We start from the raw sequence: 23,215 nt of genomic DNA on the forward strand, positions 1-23,215 counted from the left end.
TCCAGGTTCGATTCCGGTCAAGGGCATGTACCTTGGTTGTAGGCACATCCCCAGTAGGAGTTGTGCAGGAGGCAGCTCATCGAAGTTTCTATCTATCCCTCTCCCTTCCTCTCTATAAAAAATCAATAAAATATATTTAAAAAAAGAAAATAAGACAAAAACTTGAGACCTGTCTACCAAGATCATGTTGCCAAATGACTCAGGTTCAAATAGTAGTCCAGCAATATCAATAACAATATTCTGTAATATCTCTCTTTATTGTAGGCACTAACGTGTTTTTTGAAGTCTTATGAGCTCACTAACAGTGGAGAAAACTGTGTTCTTGTGAATCCTGGGTAGTGATTCTCAGGACAGCCTCTCCTAACTGCTTACTAAATAAAGTATTTGTGAACACATAAAATACAGTGATTATAACAATTAGAAATTTAACAGTAAACCATTAAGACCTAATTTGCAGATGTACAATGGAAATATGTTTGTTAAACGTTATAAGCTAATATTACTTGAAAAGATATATATAATATCTGTAGAAACAAAATGCCAGGTATCTGCCAGACTATGGATCATATTTAGAGCATATATTTTCCTAATCTATCTTTTAATTTAAAGTTATTGTGACATACGATACTCTTCAATTATCATGTAGGCCAATTTTTCATTTGTTATGTCTCCCTTTGTATTTTTCCCTACCTGTAGGTTATAACATATGTAATGTGGTTCTACATCTTTAAAACAGCTGCTAATTTTATTTGGTTTACTAGTACATGAGAATCCAGTATTTAGTTTTGCCTTATAAGAGATTCTTGGCATTCACTGATTTAGCATAAATGCCTCTTAGACTTTGGCAGCTGTCACAGGAAACTAACTTGAAGCAATTATCAAAACTTGATCAGAAGTCAATGAGGTTTTTTTGATGGATTATACAGATCAAGGCAAAAGTAGGTTGACAGTTGTTCATATGGAAAATAACACAATAATTAATAAATAGTACAAGAATAAAATCAGTTTCTTGTGCTCACAACTATAAACTTATTTTTGCCCCTTACTGTATTGTCAAAGAAACCAGGAACCTGGACCTAAAAAAGCCTTGACTGCTTTCATTATAACCTATAGACTCTCAGAATTCCCTCAGCATTTCTGAATTCCCCCAGGATCTTTGTTAGTCGTGGGCATGGAGGATGGGCAAGACCTTCTAAGAGAACAGAACCAGGGACCTTGGTGACTGGACTTCCCAGAAAGAAGAACCAAGGAAGATAAGAAACTCTCTTCCTACCAAGTTAGTAGGTCTCTGCAACTCCCAGAAGTTTAGAATTGCTATAAATCAGTGACTAGTAAGCATCTCCCCTGCTATCTATCATATAGGAAGTTAAGATTAGGGTTGCAGTCATGCTGATCATGCGGTACATTGGCTTGGTGGGAGGTGCAGATGATGTCCTCTATTCGTTCATTAGTTGCTAAACTACAAAGAGCCACATCTGAACTTTATGAAGAAGACCATATTACCCAGAGATATTGGAATTTGAACTGGGAAAGATGAGCATATTTGATGTATAGGAAGAGAAAGGAAAGGGATATTTGGGGAACAGCCTGTGGTAGAGACTATTGGTAATCACCAGTGTCTTTCACTTGGGCATATCACTGACCCTTCTTTCCAGCCTTTTGCATAAAGGTAGAACCAGGCAACTAGTTTTCATCAATAGAATGTACATAGATGCGCTGAAACCGGTTTGGCTCTGTGGATACAGCATCGCCCTGCAGACTGAAACGTTCGATTCTGGTCAAGGGCATGTACCTTGGTTGCGGGCACATCCCCAGTGGGGGGTGTGCAAGAGGCAGCTGATCGATTCTCTCTCATTGATGTATCTAACTCTCTATCCCTCTCTCTTCCTCTCTGTAAAAAATCAATAAAAATATTAAAAAGAAAAAAAAAGAATGTACATAGATGTGTGTCTCCTTTGAACTGAGGTAGTCGAGAACCGGCATGCTTTCTCCAGGCTAATTACTATGGTAATAAAGGATTTATGTAGATTGTAAATATTTTAATTAATAAATTTTATACTGTTGTACTAAGGACATCATGCACCAATATCTAAAGATAACTGCTACCTAAGTGACTAAAAAATATTTGCTGAAAAAGAATGAGCTATCTGTGTTTTCCTCTGAATATTTTTTTAAATATATTTTTATTGATTTTAGAGAGGAAGGAAGAGGGAGAGAGTGATGGAAACAGCAATGATGAGAGAGAATCATTGATTGGCCGCCTCCTGCATGCCCCCTACTGGGGACCGAGCCCGCAACCAGGTCATGTGACGCTGACTGAATAGACCCTGGGACCCTTCAGTCCACAGGCAGATGCTCTATCCACTGAGCCAAATCAGCTAGGGCTCTCTGAATATTAATATGAATCAAATAGCTTAATTAATTATATTTTATAGAAAACAGTAGTTATAAGCAAAACAAGAATAAACCACAAGTAACAAGAGTGCAATGTGAGCCCATATGAACACAGCTTAGCTATCATCTGAAAAACATTTAATCTACACCAAATTTTTAGGTATGTTTAAGGACTTAAACTAAAATTGTTAATATAATTTTCCTGCACTGAATGACTAATGTAAAGAAGAGATAGCCTGGTTATTTGGTACATATTAAAAAAATCTGCTTGCCGAGACCGGTTTGGCTCAATGGATAAAGCGTCGGCTTGGGGACTGAAGGGTCCCGGGTTCAATTCCGGTCAAGGGCATGTACCTTGGTTGCGGGCATATCCCCAGTAGGGGGTGTGCAAGAGGCAGCTGATCGATGACTCTCTCTCATCGATGTTTCTAACTCTCTATCTCTCTCCCTTCCTCTCTGTACAAAATCAATAAAATATATATTTAAAAAAAAATTTGCTTAAACTCATTCTTTCAAATATGTATTGAGAATTTCTTCTATAAGTTGTATTGGATGCTAAAATGAATATCATCCCTACACTTAAAACTCCAAATGAGATATCAGTGTGGACAAATAAGTACAATTCAATATGTTATGCATAAAATGTCCAGTGGTAGAACAAAGAAAGGCCTGTTCAGCTCTGTCTAGAAAGAATAAAGTGGGAAGTGAGGAGTGAGGAGCAAGGGGCAGGGAGAAAGGCTCAAAATGGATCTGGAAGAATGGGAGGCAGTTAAGGGAAAGACATTTAGACAAAGAGTAAACAGAAATTCAAACCATTATGAAGATTAAAGTAAACCAACAACAGAATCAAACAAATGTTTCTAGAATTATCTATTTCTTATTCCCTCTCCCTCTGCCCTTACCTCTATTGGTTAATAGCCACAGGATCCTATCTTGGTTAATAGCCACAGGATCCATCGGTCATTTAAGTCAGAGTCATTACAATTATCTGGTCTCCTCTTATAGTTTAAAATTCTAGCAGGCCTCCTGAAAGTTTTCTCAAGTTCAATACCATTGAAATTTTGATAAATTTTTGTTGTAGACTGTTTGGGGCAGTGAGTTCCCCTCTCACACCCCTGCACAACTGTGACACCCCAAAATGTCTCCAAACTTTGCCAAATGTCCCCTAGAAGGGCAAAACTGTCCCCAGTTGAGAGCCGATGGTCTACAGTAGCGCACCTTCCATAGGCACCCACTCTTCTTCACCTCTAAAACCACATTACCTTTAAGTGGCCTCTCTTCTTTACCCCTAGGAGACTACAACTGTGGCTCTCAGAGACTCGCTGCCTCCCTGGTATCCTACACAGTATTGCATAAGACTCCTCCTAACACGATGAACTTACCTAGCATCTTCAGTTTAAGCCCTCATCCTTCACAACGCATTTCATGCCCAAACAACTGGATTTCAACCTCCTCTTTCACCCTACATTTCGGCTGCACAGACTCACAAGAAGCCCCTACGTTTTCCTATGTTTAGTCATCCTTCAAAGTCCAGCTGAGAAGCCTTCTCCCAACACAGGTCTCGTAACAATCCCAATCACTCCTTCCCCAAAGCTCACACAGCACTTTTTGTACTCCTCAACTATTTTCATTAAGTGTTTGTGTGCCTGGTGTAACGCTGTGGTGGGCCTGGCACCAGGGCATAATTGGTCAGCGGCCCCCGATGCTGGGTTTTGAAATCCATCATTCTAAGAGTCTGCAGGTTACAACAAAAGCAGTCAAGGCTTTTTATAGTCCAATCTACTGATTTCTTTGTCAATATAATCCCTCAAAAAAACCTAGTGTTTGTGCCCCAGTCATGGCTCCTAAATGCTACACCAAGTCAGTACCTGAGCATGGCAAGGCTGTAAGGGTAAACTCCTTCTTAGGAGCATGGGACTCATCTTCCAGCAAATTTAGCTTGAGGCATGCTTTGTTAAGCCTTACGTAGACTGCCCAGCAGCCTGGGAAGCTTCTAACTAACATTCTTATCATCTTTCTTCATCCATTTCAGATTTCATCCTTCTCTTCTTACTTTCTCTAACTCAGGCACATCCCCTAAATAAAATCCTTGCATATCTGCTTCTAAAAAGACACAACTAACACTAACCTGTTAAAAGTAGAGGCATGAGAAAGTCTCCCTAATGTTGTTTGACTGAGTACATGAATTACTAAATGCAGTCCCTATGCATTTTTCCAACAACAACAACAAAATATATGAATACACTATGGCATGTGTAATGATCTGGGGCTATATTAATTCTTTGTAAACAGGATGGTTTTTAAAAATAAAATTAAAATTTTCTCAAAATAGACAAAAACCAGTAAAGACACTGATAGTTTCCACACAATTATGTCTGGTCTGAACAAGAAGTTACTAGAGCAACTCAAATAATCAGTCATCAGAGAGCATTAGTGTATGACATGATGCAGAATGGTTCACACAAGAAACTTCAAAAAAGTACACACAGTCCCTGTGAGCTACTCCGTGAGAATACTGTACAAGCCAGATGCAATGTCTGGTTTTAAGACATCTGGAAACTGTTTCTTTCAACCAGAAAGATTGTATTGCTTTAAATACCACCAAGAAACGGTGACGTTAGCTGTCTAGGTGGTCAGCTTCATCCCTGAGGGCCTTTGGGAGAAGGGAGCCCACCGGGTAACATGAGAAGAGGGTGAGCAGAGCACAGGGAGTGTGGCCTCTGTGCAACATATACATGCTGTTGTGACAACTACCCGCCAAAAACACACCAACTTATTAAATACTGACCTATACTTTGGCAAGAGTGTACCAACACTATGAGATCAATAATATGACCATGAAAATGAAGTTTATAGCTGAACATAGGAACTATTAAGACCTGATAACTATGTATTCTGTACCACTGGATGTCAATGGACAAAAAAACAAAGTCTCACGAGCCATAACTTTACAGCTCTATTTTCATATATGCTATAGATTTTAGAAATGTGTAAATAAATTTCTATTCAAAAATGTTTAAATTCTGTGATATATACTTATATTCTTAAGAAACAGATAGAGGTCTTAGAAAAGCAAACGTGATGCACACATGAAACAATGTCTGGCAGACGCTTAGCCCCTTCTGGTTCTTGGGCCCAAAAACACTTAAGAAAACTAAACAATACTAGTCACAGTTCAGTGATTTAATGACAGAGAAAAACATGTAATTACCAAGACTTCTAAAAGTGGAAAACAATTAACCATATAGAAATTAAAAGAAAACACAGTTCACATGTTTGGGATTAAAGCAACATTAACAACTAAGTAGAACATACATATGTGTTGGGGTGTCAATTTTCTAAAATGGTTGCATTAAAAGGATATTTTAAAAATATTAGTTTGTTTTTTATTCTTTTCCTCTAAAAGTCTCACTCCTCAGCAGCCACCAGAGAAAGGGAAGGTAAATGATACCTGAAGTAGAAAACTGGAAGAAGAATGGGTTGATAAATGAGATGTGAAAGAGGAAATGAGCATTTCTATTCTTACAGCACCAGCCTGGGAGTGCACTAGCTCAGACCTCCAACTGCTTGCGACACCACCCTGCCAAGCTCCAGTCCTGCAGAAAGGTCTGTGGGCTGTGCCCAACGGGGACCTTTGGTGTACTCTCTGGAGCTCTAGGCAGACACTCGGACAGTCATTAAGCCCTATGGCTTTGGAACAGGGGCCATTTTTGCCCCCCTACTGCAGGATTGGCTGGCACTAGCCCCAAATAGAGACTGCTTTGATCTGTTCTCCCAGGTCCTGATAGCTTTGCCTTGATCAGCTCAGTTCCATGGCATTGGGAGGGGAAGGAGTGCTGCTCAGAGCTGGGACCTTTGGAGCGTGTCTCCCTCGGAGGCTCTGGTGGGGACTCGGATGGACACTGGGTTATAAGATTGTGGAACAGAGAGGTGGTGAAGTACTTGCCCCATTCTGGCAGGCTTGGCCGGCACCATCCCCAACAGGAGACTATTTTAATCTGTCCTCCCAAATCCCAAAGGCTCTGCCTTGCGGGCTTGCTCCTGCAATGGGGACAGCTGGCTGCACCCAACCTGAACCTGTGGTGTGCTCCTCCTGAGAAAGCTGGAGCTGGAAACTCTGGCAGACACTGGGTGGTAGGGCTTTGGAATAGGAGCCACTTTCCCTTACTGAGTGCCTGACCACACTGCTCCCAAGTAGGGGACCCACTAGTCCCATCCTCCCAAACTAGGTCACTCCGCCCTATCAAGCTCATGTCTTGTAGAAGGATCTGTGGGTAATGACCAGCCTGCCCACTCTACAGTCTTTCTTTGAACGGTTTTGGGGAAGTCCTGGCAACCTCAAGGGGTGGTGGAGTAGCTGACCGGTGGAGGCAGGTCAGAAAGCCTTGGATCTTCTATTGAACTAGAGAAAGCCAAATCTGTACATGGCTTGGCCCTTCCCTCTCACACCCAGGCCCAATAGACAGTTACAAACAGTGAATAGCATGGTAGCTCCAGATAGGCAGCCCAAGGCTGGTTATACACAATATCTGACACCAACCTGTACTAGAACTCTGCCCACGTAAACCCAGAACCAACACAACCAGTGGTAGGCTTCAGAACACTCCAGAGCTTGACACAACCAGCCGCACAAGCAGCACACCCAAAGGGGTGATTCTGGCAAGCACCAGCACTGCTGGGAATAATGCTGCCTCACACGGTGCAGCACCCACACAGCGATTCACACATGGTGATCGAGGTCTATCCTTACAGCCAGCCAGCCTGGGGTTAACTCCACCCATGAACGAGCCAACAGCATTCAAGATTCAACTGCAACAGGAGGGTGCACATATGCCACACAAGAAACATTCCTTGGATAACTTAAGCTCAGGTAATCTGGAAGACTGTAGCACTGAGCCCCAAGAGACACCTACATCATAAAGCCATCAAATATTTAGGTCTAGTAATAATTAATGTCGTTTTCTAATACTTTTTTAAATCGAATTTATTTAAACAATACAACAAAATTTAATCAACAATATAGTTGCCGTTGTTTTCTACTACTTCTGCCCAATGCTCAGGAAGCATTTTAATCCCTCTGTTGTAAAATTCTTGTGATTTTGATGCAAAAAATTCGGTCAATGCATTTTTGAGGCATTCTTCATTATTAAATTTTTTTCCAAGAAGAAAGTTTTGCAAAGAACGAAACAAATGGTAATCGGAAGGGGCAATATCAGGAGAATATGCAGGTTGAGGGAGAACTTCCCATTCCAACTGGCGCAGTTTTTCAGCAGTGATTCTTGCAGTATGCGGTCGTGCGTTTATCGTGGTGAAGAATTACGCCCTTCCGATTAATCAGTGCGGGTTCTTTTTCTCTTAAAGCTTGGGCTAACCTTTCCAATTGGGCACTATACACTGCACTTGTAATGGTTTGGTTAGATGGTAAAAGTTCATAATGAAGAATTCCTTTAAAATTCCACCAAACACACAACATCACTTTTTTCGCATGCAAGTCAGGTTTTGGTGTGGGCTGCGGAGCCTCATTTTTGTCCAACCATTGAGGCCGCCTTTTCAAATTAACATACAGCACCCATTCTTCATCTCCGGTAACAATTTGCTCTAAAAACAGGCAAACGGTTTTGACTGAGAGAGGAGCGAACTGCAAATTGTGACTCTTTGATTACGGTTGTTGTCGGTCAACTCATGAGGAACCCATTTTCCAAACTTTTGGACTTTGCCAAGTGCACGCAATTGATTGGAAATTGTTTTTTGTGAACAATTTAAAGTTGTCGCAAGCTCTTGTTGGGTAATTTGAGGATTTTGCACCAAAAGAGCTTGAAGAGCTTCTTGATCAAAATTGGACACACGGCCTCGACCACTCTTGTCATCTAACGAAAAATTTCCCTCGCGAAATTTCTCAAACCAATGCTGGCATTTTCTGGCGCTAACTGCATCTTGACCAAGAGCACTACAGATGTTTTTTGCAGCCTCACTTGCTTTTCTTCCTAATTGGAACTCATAAAGCATGCAGTGCCGAATATGCTCTTCATCCGCCATCTTCTTAGCCCTAGTTTTGCAACAAAAACCAAACCAAACACAAACTTTTTCAAGCAAAACTTGTTCATTGCACTTCACACGTTCTGTAGATACCATGTGTTTGAAGGTTATGTCAATACAAGTCAACGCCAAGCAAGATTTTAAACGAATGTTTAAAAACGACATTAATTATTACTATACCCGATAACAAGTTTGAGAGTAATAGATCTACCTACTACACAGAGTCAAACACAAAAAGACAGACAAAATGGAGAGACAAAGAAATATGCCCCAAGTGAAAAACAAGAGAAATCTCCAGAAAAAATAACAAAATGAAATGGAAGCAATGAAGATACCAGATGCAGCGTTTAAAACAATGGTTATATGGATGCTCAAAAACCTAGGGGAAGAGTGGATTATATCAATGAGAATTTAAAGAGATAGTAAGAATTAAAAAGGACATAGAAACCATAAGAACCAGTCAGAAAGGAAGAACACAATATCTGAAATGAAGAATACACTACAAGTAATCAACAGCAAGTTAGATGAAGCAGAGTATTCAATCAGTGATTTAGAGGACTAGATAACAGAAAATACCCAAGCAGAGCAATAACAACAAATAAGTATTTTTTTTTAAATGAGAAAAATCTCAGGGACCTTTGGAACAACATCAAGCATCACATCCACATCATAAGGGTACCAGAAAGAGAATAGAATGAACAAAGAATAGAGAACTTATTTGAAGAAACAATGGCTGAAAATGTACCTAGCCTGGTGAAAGAAAGTGATACACAAGTCCAGGAAGCACAGAGTCCCAAATAATATGAACTCAAAGAGGCCCATACCAACTCATCATAATTAAAATGGCAAAGATTACAGTTAAAAAAAGAAATTTTTGAGCTGCAAGAGAAAGACAGTTAGCTACAAGGGACCTCCCATAAGGCTGTCAGATGATTTCTCAACAGAAATACTTCAAGCCAGAGGGAATGGCATGATATATTCAAAGTGATGTAAAGGACCTATAACCAAAATTACTCTATCCAGAAAGGCTATCATTTAAAACTAAAGAAGAAATAAAGAGCTTCCCAAACAAGCAAACAAACAAACAAAAAATAAGAAGTTAATTAACACCAAACCAGTATTGCAAGAAATGTTAAGGGACCTTCTTTAAGAAGAAGAATAAAAAAAAATGAAAGAGAAGAACATAAGTATAAAAAAATAAAATGGCCATAAGAAAGTACCTCTCGATAATTAGTTAAAATGTAAATGAATTAAATGTTTCAGTGAAAAGACATAGTGTAGCCGAAACTGGTTTGGCTCAGTGAATAGAGTGTTGGCTTGCAGACTGGGGTCCCAGGTTTGATTCCAGTCAAGGGCATGTACCTGGGTTGTGGGCACATCCCCAATAAGGGGTGTGCATGAAGCAGCTGATAGATGTTTCTCTCTCATCGATGTTTCTAACTATCTATCCCTCTCTTCCTCTCTGCAAAAAAATCAATAAAATATATTTAAAAATAGGAAAAAAAGACATAGTATAGCTGAATGGATAACATGATATATGTGCTGTCTACAAGAGGCCCACCTCAGAACAAAGGATACATACAGACTGAAAGTGAAGCGATAAAAAAAGATATTCCATGAAAAACAAAACAACTGATGTATCAATACTTATATTAGACAAAATATATTTTAAAACAAAGATCTTAACAAGAGACAAAGGAGGTCACTATATAATACTAAAGGAATCAACCCAACAAGAGGATATAACCCTTGTAAGCACATACACCCAACATAGGAGCACCTTAGTATATTAAGTCTTGGCAGACATTAAGAGAGAGATCAATAGTAATAATATAGTCATAGTGGAGGATTTTAATACTCCATTAGCATCAGTAGTTAGATCTTCCAGACCAAAAAAAAAAAAAAAAAAAAAAGCACAGCAACCTTAAGCAATACACTAAACCAGATGAATTTAATTGATATTTACAGAATACTTCCTCCCAAAGCAACAGAATATAAATTCTTTTCAAGTCCACATGGAACATTCTCCAGGATAGACCACATGTTAGGACACAAAGCAAGTCTTAATAAATTCAAGAAGATTGAAATCATATCAGACATATTCTCCAACCACAATGGTATGAAACCAGAAACCAATTACCATAAAAAAGGAAAAACACTCAAACATATGGGAGCTAAGTAACATGTTATTAAACAATAAATGGGCTAACAATGAGATCAAAAAAGAAACCAAAAGTTACCTTGAGAAAAATGAAAATGAACATACAATAACCCAAAATCTATGGGATATAGCAAAAGCAATCCTAAAAGGGAAATTCATAGCATTGCAGGCCTACCTCAAGAAACAAGAAAAATCTCAAATAAGTAACCTAACCCTCTACTTAAAACAACTAAAAAAACAACAACAAACAAAGCCCAGAGTAAGTAGAAGGAAGGAAATAATAAAGACCAGAAAGGAAATAAATGAAATAAAGAGAATTTTAAAAAGTATATATAAAATATCAATAAAACCAAGAGCTGGATATTGAAAAAGATAAACAAGATTGCCCTGACTGGTTTGGCTCAGTGGATAGAGCGTCAGCCTGCAGACTGAAGGGTCCCAGGTTCGATTCCGGTCAAGGGCATGTACCTTGGTTGCAGGCACAGATGTTTCTCGCTCTATATCCCTCTCCCTTCCTCTCTATAAAAAAACAATAAAATATATTTTTTTAAAAAGATAAACAAGATAGACTAACCTTTAACCAGTCTCAAAGGAAAAAAGAGAGCAGACTCAAATAAATAAAATCAGAAATGAAAAGAAGAAGAAGAAACAATAGACATCACTGAATACAAAGAAATGAAAATATTATGAACAACTATATGCCAAAATATTGGGTTGGACAACCTGGGTGAAATGAATAAATTTATAGAAACATGCAATCTTTCAAAATGGAATCAGAAAAAAAAAATCATAAACTCTTAATCAACCAATTACAACTAATGGAATTGAAGCAATAATGAAAAACTCCCCAAAAACCAAAAGTTCTGGACCGAATGGCTTTGCAGGAGAATTTTACCAAACATTCAAAGAACTAACACTTTTCCTTCTCAAACTATTTTAAAAAATTAAAAATGAAGAAAGACTCCCAAGCTCTTGAAATTAGGATAATGAGGCCAGCATTATCCTAATTTCAAAACCAAATAAAGACACTACAAAAAAAAGTTATAGGCCAAAATGCCTGGTAAACTTACTGCTAAAATCTTCAACAACAAATTAGCTAATAGGATCCAACAAGACATTAAAAAGACCCTACACACAAAAGTGGGATTTTTTTTCCAGGGATGCAAGATTGGTTCAATATCCACAAATCAATAAATGTGATACACCACATAAATAAAATGAAGAATAAAAACCACATAATCATATCAATAGATGCAGAAAAAGCATTTTCTAAAATCCAACACTCATTTTTTATAAATACTCTCAGGAAAAAGAAGAAAAGTATCTTATCATAACAATGCCCATATATGACAAATCCACAACCAATATCATACTCAATGGGCAAAAACTAAAAGTGATTCCTTCAAGGTCAGGAATAAGTCAAGAATGTCGACATTCACCACTCTTATGTGACATAGTACTGGATGGTTTAGTCACAGCAATCAGACAAAAAGAAGAAATAAAAGGCATACCAATTGAAAAGGAAGAAGTAAAACTGTTACTCACAAATCTTTATAAAACCCTAAAGATTCCATTAAAAAAAAAAAACCTACTAGAACTGATCAATGAATTTGGTAAATTAGCAGGATACAAAAATTAATATTCAGAAATCAGTGGCATTTTTATACACCAAAAGGGAACTATCAGAATGATAAATTAGCAAAACAATCCCATTTACAATTGCAATGGCAACAAAAAATAAAGTAGCCAGAAAAAAAAATGTAACCAAGGAGGTTAAAGACCTATACTCAGAAAATTATAGAATATGAAGAAATTGAGGAAGATTAAATAAGTGGAAGCATATAGTGTGTTCATGGATAGGAAGAATTAATATCATTAAAAGGTGATACTACTCCAAATGATCTATAGGTTCAACACAATTCCTATTAAAATACCAATGGTACATCACAGAAATCTAGAATTAATATTCCAAAAATTTATGTGGAAACACAAAGACACCAAACTAGCCTCAGTAATCTTGAGAAAGAAGAACAAAGTTGGAGATCACAATACTGGATATTAAGCTATAAGGTCAAACTAATCGAAACGGATTGGTACTGGCATAAAACAGACATATAGATCCATAGAACAGAATAACCCACACCTTCATGGTCATTTAATATTTGACAGAGGAGGAAAAAATACACAATGGGGTAAAGACACTCTCTTCAATAAATGATGCTGGGAAAATTGGACACTCACATGCAAAAAATTAAACTAGACCACCTACTTACACCATCCCAAGAATAAAATAAAAAAATTGATTAAATACTTAAATGTAAGTTGTAAAACCATAAAAATCATAGAAGAAAACATAGGCAGTAAAATCTCAAAACATATCTTATAGTAATATTTTTTCTGATATATCTCCTCAAAAAAAAAAAAATAACTAAATGGGACTACATCAAACTACATCAAACTACTAAACAGTTTTTGCACAGCAAAGAAAACCATCTGCAAAATGGAAAGACAACTCACTAAATGGGAGAACATATTTGCCAATGATACATATGATAAGAAGGTAATTTCCAAAATGTATAAATAACTCTTACAACTCAACATCAAAAAAACAAACAATGCGAGGAGAATCCAAGATGGCTGCTTGGGTAGGCAACTAGCCGCAGCCGCACACAACAATTTCAATAAAATACAACTAAAATATAAAATGGACATTACCCAGAACTACAGGAAAGTTGACTGACTGGAAATTCTACAACAAGAAGCAAGGAGAAAACAAGAAGGAAGCGCGGAGGAGCTGGAAAAGCCCAAGGTACGGAGACACGCGGCGCGCGCAGAGAGGACAGAGCCCGAGAGAAGGGAGGCCGAGTGCCTGGCTGGCGGTCCCAAGCGGGAAGGAGAGAAAAGCTCCCACTGTGCTGGGCCCAGCTCCAACTGCTCTGAACCCCAATTCTAGGCCAGACCCCAGGGACCCAGGCTCATCCATAGGGAGCCGGGCTGTAAGGCGGGACTCCGGGGAAGCGGCGAAAGGAGGTCCCGGAGGCGAGGCGCGCACACTGCGCACAGAGAAGGGCCGGCCAGCTGTGCCACGGGATTGCCCTGACGGGAAGGAGACAGGGGCTCCAGACTGCTCTGAACACCACCTCCAATCCCACTACCAACTGAACTGAACCCCAATACCAGACTCATTGGGGGAGAGCATAGACAGTTTGGCAGCAGGCGAAAATCGAGGGCACCTTTCTCTCAGAGGCGCTTGCAACAAGTACTGAAAGACCCTGAGTCTCAGGAGTCGCATAGGGCGGGGCTGACGGAAGCCAAGGCTGTAGGCTCCACCCTGAAACCCCACCCCATCAGGAACGCTGCCTGCGAAAATGCCTAAACCAAATAGATCACAAACAAAAGAAATGGAGGACAAAAAGTGACTGGATATAGAGTTCAAAACCACACTTATAAGGTTTTTCAAGAGTTTCCTAGAAAAGGCCGATAAAATAAATGAGACCTATGAGGATATGAAAAGGGATCAACAAGAAATAAAGAATACATTGTCTGAAATAAAAAATATTATACAGAGTCCTAAAAACAGAATGGAAAATCGCAAGAATCAAGTCAAAGATTTGGAACATAAAGAGCCAGAAGACACTCCTCTGCAGAAGCTAGAAGGCAAGAGAATCCAGAAAATTGAAGATGATGTAAGAAACCTCTGGGACAACTTCAAACAATCCAACATCAGAATTATGGGGGCCCCAGAAGATGAGAGAGAGCAAGATATCGAAAACATACTGAAAGAAAAAGTGACAGAAAACTTCCCCCACCTGGTGAAAGAATTGGACTTACAAGTCCAGGAAGCACACAGAACTCCAAATAAAAGGAATCCAAAAAGGACCACAGCAAGACAAATCATAATTAAGATTCCAAGGGCAAAAGACAAAGAGAGAATATTAAAAGAAGCAAGAGCAAAGAAGGTAGTTACCTATAAAGGAGCACCTATATGATTGTCAGCTGATTTCTCAACAGAAATCATGCAGGCCAGAAGGGAATGGCAAGAAATATTCAAGGTGATGAATAGCAAGAACCTACAGCCAAAGATAATCTATCCAGCAAAGCTATCACTCAGATTCGAAGGTCAGATAAAGAGCTTCACTAATAAAAAAAAAGCTAAAGGAGTTCATCACCACCAAACCAGAATTATATGAATTGCTGAAGGGGGTTCTTTCAGAAGAGAAAGTAAATAAAGATAAAAATTATGAACAACAAATACGTAACTATCAACAAGTGAATCTAAAAACCAAGGAAACTAAAAGAAAAAAATCTGAGGAACAATATTAACTGTTGAATATAATAGAATCAGAGATATGGAAGGGGAGTGAACTGTTTATTCTTGGGGAAAAGGGGAGAGGGGGATGTGGGAAGAGACTGAACATAAACTGTGCACCTATGGATGAGGACAATGGGGGGTGGGGAAAGGGCAGAGGGTGGGGTGAGAAGGGAGGGAAAGGAACATTTGTAATAATATGAACAATAAAAATTTATTAAAAAAAAAAAAAGAAAGAAAACAAGCAGAAGAATAAATAAATAAATAAATAAATAAAACAATGCAATTAAAAAACGAGTAAGAGACCTAAATAAACTTTGTCCAAAGAGGATATATAGATTACCAACAGACATATGAAATGATGTTTAATGTCATTAATCATCAGAGAAATGCATGTTGAAACTACAGCAAGAGATCACCTCATGACTCAGAATGGTTATCATCAATAAACCAAAAAACAAGTGCTGATAAGGATATGGAATAAGGAAAACTTTGTGCACTGTTGGTGGGAATGCATATTAGTGCAGGCACTGTGTAAAACATAGAAGTTTCCTCAAAAAATTCAAAATGGAACTGCTTTATGACACAGCAATTTCACTTCTGAGAATAAACCTGAAAAAACTCCAAAATAGTACTTCAGGAGAAACCAAGATGGTGGCATAGGGTAGACACCCGAAGGCAGCCTACCACAACAAATTTTAATTTAGAACTGGAAAACAGGGGAGGCATTGCTCTGAAGCACAGGAAGGCTAGCTAAGAGGAGGCTCTGCCATCTGGGAAGGAGAGAGAAGGCGCGCTGACCCTCAGAAACTGTGAAGGAACAGAGACCTGTGCATGTGAAACGGCCCTGGCTTACTCCCGGCATGGAGAGGGAGGGCCGGGTCGAAATTGCTGCTGGCCAACTCCAGGTGCGCGAAGAGGGCGGACCGGTGAGTTCGCTACTGGCTTACTCTCGGCGCTGGGAGTGGGCGACAGCTAACATGCAGCTGGCTTTCTTGATCGAGAGGAAAACAGAATCACCCTATTGCTCATGTAATAGATGGCCCCAATCAGGGAGAGGCCACACTGTCAGGCATTGGGCAGAGATCTGTCGGAGGTGTGTGAAGCCAGAGGCCATTACTGCAGATCTTGGGGAGGAGCCGACAGGAAAACAAAGCTTGTCTGCACCACCCCAAGACTCCACCCTATCCAAGCTGAGCACAGAAGCTCTCCAAGAGGCTGGCTTTCTCTAAGAAAGGACTGGCCGGAATCCAAAGCTTGTCTGCACCTTTACCAAAGAGGTGCGCGCGCCTGCAACCAATCCAGCAAGACTCACCGCGAACAGAACTTTTCTAAGGCGAGACTGATAGGAACCAAAGATTGTCTGTGCCACCCTGAGACTCCGCCCCATCCAAGCAGAGTACAAAAGCTCTCCTAGCTGAGACACTGCTTATCCTCACAGCCAATTTGCTCAGAGATCAATGCTTCCCAGTGATATCAACAATAAACAAGGCTTAACAACAAGACTGCACACACAGCCCACAAAGGGCTACACCAAGATTGTCCACTGCAGGTAACTGGGAAGGCTGTGCTACTGGGCTCTACCAGAACACCTAGCACACAAAACTTCCATCAAATCAGGAAAACAACTAAAATGCAGACAAGAGGCAGGACACAAAGGAAGGAGATGGAGGAAAAGAAAATAATGGACATTGAATTCAAAACTACAGTTATAAGGCTTTTCAAAAATATCCTAAAAAAGGCTAATAAAATAAATGAGACCTATAAGGATATAAAAAGGGATCAACTAGGAATATAGAAAACATTGTCTGAAATAAAAAATATTATACAAAGTCCTAAAATCAGAATGGAAGATCGAAAGAGTCAAGACAAAGATTTAGAACACAAAGAGCCAGAGGACACTCCTCTGCAGAAGCAAGAAGATAAGAAAATCCAAAAAGTTGAAGATAGTGTAAGACAGTGTTTTTCAACCTTTTTTGGGCAAAGGCACACTTGTTTCATGAAAAAAATCACGAGGCACACCACCATTAGAAAATGTTAAAAAATTTAACTCTGTGCCTATATTGACTATATATAAAGTAATTCTCTTGAATAGGAATCAAATAAACACAAAGAAAGTATTTTATAATTACTTTATTATGAAATATTAAGTAAACAAAATAGTGAAAAATTATAAAATTCTTGTCTTGTCTGCACCTACGGCACACCAGGCAACATCTCACGGCACACTAGTGTGCCGCGGAACAGCGGTTGAAAAACGCTGGTGTAAGAAACCTCTGGGACAATTTCAAGCGAACCAACATCAGAATTATGGGGATCCCAGAAGAAGAGAGAAAGCAAGATACCGAAAGAATACTGGAAGAAATAGTAACAGAAAACTTCCCCCACCTGGGGAAAGAAATAGACTTATGAGTCCAGGAACCACGCAGAACCCCAAACTAAAGGAATCCAAAGAGGACCACACCAAGACACATCATAATTAAAATCCCAAGAGCAAAAGACAAAGAGAGAATATTAAAAGCAGCAAGAGAAAAGCAGGTAGTTACCTATAAAGGAGCACCCATATGATTGTCAGCTGACTTCTCAAGAGAAACCATGCAGACCCGATGGGAATGGCAAGAAATATTCAAGGTGATGAATAGCAAGAACCTACAGTCAAAAATACTCTACCCAGCAAAGCTATCACTCAGAATCGAAGGCCGGATAAAGAGCTTCACAAATAAAAAAAAAGCTAAAGGAATTCATCACCGCCAAACCAGAATTATATGAATTGCTGAAGGGGGTTATTTAGGAAGAGGAAGAAAATAAAGATAAAAATTATGAACAACAAAAACATAACTATCAACAAGTGAAACTAAAAACCAAGGGAATTAAAAAATCTGATGAACAATATTAACTGGTGAATATAATAGAATCAGAGGTATGGAAGGGGACTGGACTGATGATTCACGGGGAAAAGGAGTGTGGGGGTGAGGGAAGAGACTGAACAAAAACTGTGCACCTATGGATGAGGACAATGGGGGGTGGGGAAAGGGCAGAGGGTGGGGTGGGAACCTGGTGGAGGAGAGCAATTAAGGGGGGGGGGGGGGTGAGGAACATTTGTAATAATATGAACAATAAAGATTTATTTAAAAAAAATAAAAAACAAAATAGTACTTCGAAGAAATATATGCACCCTTATGTTCCTTACAAACTTATTTGGAATAGCCAAGATTTGGAATTAATACAAGAGCTTATCAGTAGATGAGTGGATTAAAAAAGCTATGGTTCATTTACACTAGGGGTGTCGAACTCAATCAGAGAAGGGGCCAAAATCTAAAATCCAGCCTAAATCGCGGGCCGAATGGTTTACTGAACAGTCATAAACTGTCATTGTGATGGAAACGCAGCGGAGTGCAGTGATGACAGCGCGGTGCGGGCCACATTGCAAGGCCTGGCTGGACGGATTTGGCCCGAGGGCCTTGTGTTTGACACATGTGATTTACACAATGGAATACTGCGTGGCTGTAAACAAGGAAATCTTACCTTTTATGGAAGCATGGATGGACCTGAAGAGTATTGTGCTAAGTGAAACAAGTCAGTCAGAGAAAAATAAATATCATATGATATCAGTTACATGTGGAATCTAATGAGCAACATAACAAACAAAATAGAAACAGAATCATAGATACCGAGAACTGACTGACTGCTGTCGGAGGGCAGGAGGGTTGGAAGAGCTGGGTGAAAGAGTTTAAGGGATAAAGTAAAAAGAAAAAAATAATAACTTATACACACAGACCAAAGAGACTTTCCAAGTTTATTTAGTAATGACACCCAGGAAGGCATCTTACATCAATTAACTGGAGAGGATATATTACATGTGGTCTGGTGAAGAACTATTATCCATTTATTTTATTTAATTAAAGAATAAAGTGTTGATGTTCTATGACTATTCTTTTAAAATTTGTTCCAAAAAAAAGAAAAAAACTAAACTACTTGAGAAGAACACTAGAATCCTATAATCAAAGTCCTAGTGGTTGTCTCTTCTTGAACATGAATTTATTGGAGGAGTTAATGATGAAGGGAGCTCATATGTTTTAATAGAAGTGTTATTTGCCTTAGGTACCATGAACTCATGAACTTGGATGGGAAAAGTATTACATCTTTATTTTTACTAACCTCTGATACCTAACATTTCTTAAAAGTATGATTGGAAGTAAAAACCACAGATATTGTTACTTTGTTTCTAATAAACTGATACTTCTGTATTACATTAGACTTGATGTAGCTATCTGGATCTTTTATAGTCATTGCCACTGGAAAAGTATTGTAGTCAACAGACCCCTCCCAATAGATATTGAATGAATTCTCAAAGAAGTATACATCGCAGCACCACAAATTGTAATAGTTGTAACAATTTGATTACTGTTAGTATTTACAAGGAAGCCAATTAGATCTTTTACCTGTGTAAAATAACATATGAGTTATTATTTTAGGAGAATTTAGAGAAGATGTTTCCCCAGATTGAAGAAAACCATGGCAAAAAGATTTACAATGTGTTTTAGAGGGAGAGAAACAAAATACTGGGTTCTATGTGTTTCATTTCATTTCCTCCCCACAATAAGGTTTTCTTACTATATCCATCTTTTACTCTTGTGACTCTAATGACCATTTGCTGGCACCAGGCCACGGTAGATACGCTACTATATTTTGTTTAAGGCAATGTATTTAAACAGTCAGATTCAACCTCTTCCCTATTCTGTACTGCATGGATTCATGAGCATCCACCGACTCCTGAAAACCCACTCTTCCTTTCAAACCTTCTCGTTATAGGTATACATTCTTTTCCTTCTACCAGCCTAAAACTTAAAGAACAAACTTTAGTCCAGGAGGCTCTGCCTCACCAGATGGCCAGGAATGGAAGTGTCAGAGTGAAACCCAGACTTCACTCATAGCAGAGGCCACAGGGCCACTCCCTGACTCACTCACTGGGCCTCTTTGAGTCTGACCTCTCTCTCTGCTTTTCACGGTGGAGTTCTTTTTGCCCAGCAGGTAGACATGCTGTTCCTCCAAGCCCCTCGCTGCAGGAAGGAGCGGCCTCTGGCTTGGGTTCATTTAGGTGTTAATCCCTCCAGTGACCCCCTCTGATCTCTTGGGTCACCAATCACTAACTCGGGGGGAAAAAGCCATTCCATGGCTGCCTGAATGGAGGAGCCCTTTTAGATTGGATCTCAAGAAAACGTCCCAGGACCGGAGGGTGCTTGCTTACCAGGCCTCCGCAGAGGCTGAAGACCGCTATATGATCCTCCCGGGCATTGACCTGGCCGCGGTAGAAGCAGTGGCGCAAGCCCGGGGCCGCCGCCTGGCTCCTGGCCGCCCCGCGCGCGGGGGCCCCCACGTGCACCTCGGTGTAGCCATCGGCCAGGAAGGCCGCGTCGGCGCTCAGGTTCAGCTGGAACAGCTGCCCGTAGGCGCTGATTCGGTAGTGCGTCCTGGGCGGCGTGGGCTCGGGCGCCTCCGAGCTGCGCTTCCTCCGGCTGAAGTGGCGGCTCTGCGGGAACACTTCGCCGAACTCATTGACCCGCGCGGGGGTCACCACTTCATAAGAGGCCAGGGTCCTCACCAGCGCTTCTGCAACCACAGGGAGATGGCCATTGAGCCCTCCTCCATGCCCCGCCCGCTCCCACGTGTTTCCAACCCCGACCCCCAAACTTCGCCCACCCAAACGTCCCCGCCGGAGACCCCAGGTCCCAACTCCCCAGAACCACCAAGGCACACAGGATGGCGAGCGCGCGCGCACACAAACACACACGTGTGCACCCCCTGTGAGTGTGACCCCCCGGCTTTTCCCACACTCCTGAACCGGCTTCACCCTCCCCGAGCTAAGACCCTGACCCTCCAGGCCCTGAGCAGCCCACCACCTTCCCCAACCCTCCCCGCTCTCCCCTGCGCCCCCCGGCCCCACGCGCCCCGGCCCCGCCGCATGGTCCCCGGAGGGAGTCCCGTCCCCCGCGCACGATTCCTCGAAACCCGACCCAGCGACAACCTCTCGGGATGTTGGGGAGGCCCCGACCTGACCCGGGAGTCTCTGGAGCCCCCTGCAGAGCCGGGGCTCCCCAACGGGCTGAGCCGCTCACTCCCCCCAGCTCCGTCCTGGGGGGTCCCCCCCTCCCGGCCCCAGCCCCCAGCCACCTCGCCGCGCGGCGACCTCACCTTGCCTGGGGTGGAAGTGAACTTCCCAAGACCTGGTGATGAAGAGCGAGAGCTGGTAGAGCAGCCCCGTCAGCCACTTGGCCACCCGCATGGTTGCACCCGGAGGGGGAGATCCCCGCCCAGGAGGCCAACCCCGGCCCCCGGCCGGCTGCCCCCGCGCTCCTCCGGCGCCTCGGCTCCCCTCGCCCGCCGCTCTCCGCGCCGCCTGCCGCCGCGGCGCCTCAGCAGCCGCCCGAGCAGCAGCCCCGGCCCCGGGCCGGCCCGTCTCGCCGCGCCGCCGGCCTCCGCTCCCTGAGCCGCTGCTTCATCGCCCTGCAGCCTCGCGGCCCCCTCCTTTTTTTTTTTTTTTTTCCTTTTGCTCAGCAGCCTCGCTCCGCTTCCCGCGCCGGCACTGCCCTCAGGAGCCCTCAGCTCGGGTCCAGCTCCGCGCGAGGAAGCGGCTCGACCCAGCAGGAACAGTGCCAATATAGCCGCCCGGAGCCGGGCCAGCGCGGGGAGAGCCCGCCCCGGGGGCCGGCCCCGGCCAATCAGCGGGAGGCGCGGCCCGGGCTCGCCCTCCGGCGCGCGGCCCGCTCCCCAGCGCGGAGCTGGAGCTGCATGCGGAGTGCGGTCCCCGCGGGCGCCCGCTGTGGGCGTGCAACGTGGGATCGCCCGAGGTTCCGCTGGACCCCGGCCCGGGACCTGTAAAACCCAAGACGGATGCAAGCTGGTGAGGCCGAGGCTGAGAGATGATAAGTGTGTGGAGGTTTGGGATATAAGAGATCAACTGAAGGAGTTGTATGCATATAAGCATAACCAATGGATGCAAAACTCTGGGGAGGGAGGACCTATATAGGATGGGGGAGGGGGAATGGTAAGATATGTACACATATAATATCGTAATAAAAAATGAAAAAAAAAGAATGAAAGAAGCATCAGATGCAAAGTTTCTGTTATTTACGTTTCATGGTCATTTTAGGCTTCAAGAGCAAGTTAAAATGAGCTATTAGTTCTTGTAGGCAGAGGATGCTACCCCTGAAGCTTGCTAGCCTAGGTCTAGGAGATGTTGGAAATTGAAGTGTTGTAAGTGCCGAGGAGAAGCTAAGGTTGCAATCAACAAACACTCCTGAGTGGGAATTTCTGGAAATGGTTTAAAGAAACCCGAAAAGAAAAGGCTCTCAGTCTCCAGGGTCCCAGACAAGTTATTGTGATTTTTGTTCTTTTAATAGTCGTTGTTTGTACTTAATGGATACACAAAGGGGCCCAAAATTATAAAAACATCAAGTCCCACAAAATGTGGATCTGCCCCTGCCTATGAGTCAAAATTTTTATGAAACTTTCTGATGATCATGTTGCTTTTTAAAAACTTTATATTTTCTTATATTATAAAATATCTAAATGACCCTCACATATCCACAATGATCTCTCTAAACAATTACTGTAGCTCTGCATCCAGTTGTGTTACCTGGTGTCTGTGGAATTGGATGGACCTCATGGGCAGCAGAAAGCAATCATCATTTCAGAATCACTTTCTCATTTCCCAGGTTCCCAACCCGTTTGATATGCAGGTTCCATAACTGCTTCTCTGTATAACCAGTATGAAAACAAAAGGAAAGAGAGTAGTCAGATTGCCTTGAAATCCAACCAAAGGAGAGAAAGAATGTGAAAGAAAAAGTAAAGGGATGTGTGTGGGTAAACTTCCACAAACACAAAGGAATACACTCTCCATGTAGTCCCTGTCTGTCCTTCCTCCTCTGAGCTCTCAACAATGAGATTTCTGTTTGAATTGACCTCTTGTGGCATACCTCTTAATTTTACATCACACACTTTTTGGTCTATCTGTTATTCACAAATGCGGAACAATCTTATTCAGAGAAGGAGAGTTTCATTTACTTTTGCCAACGAAATTACCCAGCTTCGATGGTAATTCTTCCACAACCAATCCCCTTCTTTTGTACCCCTTCCTCACAAGTGTCATTTTATTCATCACAGAATGACAGACTTCTCCTGGTGTTTTTATAAGGTAAGCGTACTGTTACTCAAACAAACAAACAAAAAAAGGGACTTCACCTACACCTGTCTATTTAGTGGTTACCTTCAGGACATTAGAGTCATTTTAATTGCATTGCAGTTCTGAATGCATC

General features: G+C 41.6%; 1 protein-coding gene across 1 annotated transcript in view; it reads right to left on the reverse strand.

The window, feature by feature from the left end:
• The window catches only part of ADAMTS20 (ADAM metallopeptidase with thrombospondin type 1 motif 20), a 167,425-nt gene extending 145,910 nt beyond the window's left edge, over positions 1 to 21,515 (reverse strand). Inside the window, exons 1-2 of the mRNA XM_036457992.2 lie at positions 21,093 to 21,515; positions 20,149 to 20,510 (exon numbers count right to left, since the gene is read on the reverse strand). Coding sequence (XP_036313885.1) covers positions 20,149 to 20,510; positions 21,093 to 21,183 — 453 coding nt within the window. The 5' untranslated portion in view covers positions 21,184 to 21,515. The remainder of the gene's footprint in view (positions 1 to 20,148; positions 20,511 to 21,092) is intronic.
• Between the last annotated feature and the right edge of the window lie 1,700 nt (positions 21,516 to 23,215).

The sequence above is a fragment of the Pipistrellus kuhlii genome, unplaced genomic scaffold (assembly GCF_014108245.1).
Source record: "Pipistrellus kuhlii isolate mPipKuh1 unplaced genomic scaffold, mPipKuh1.p scaffold_m20_p_3, whole genome shotgun sequence".
NCBI classification, from domain to species: domain Eukaryota; kingdom Metazoa; phylum Chordata; class Mammalia; order Chiroptera; family Vespertilionidae; genus Pipistrellus; species Pipistrellus kuhlii.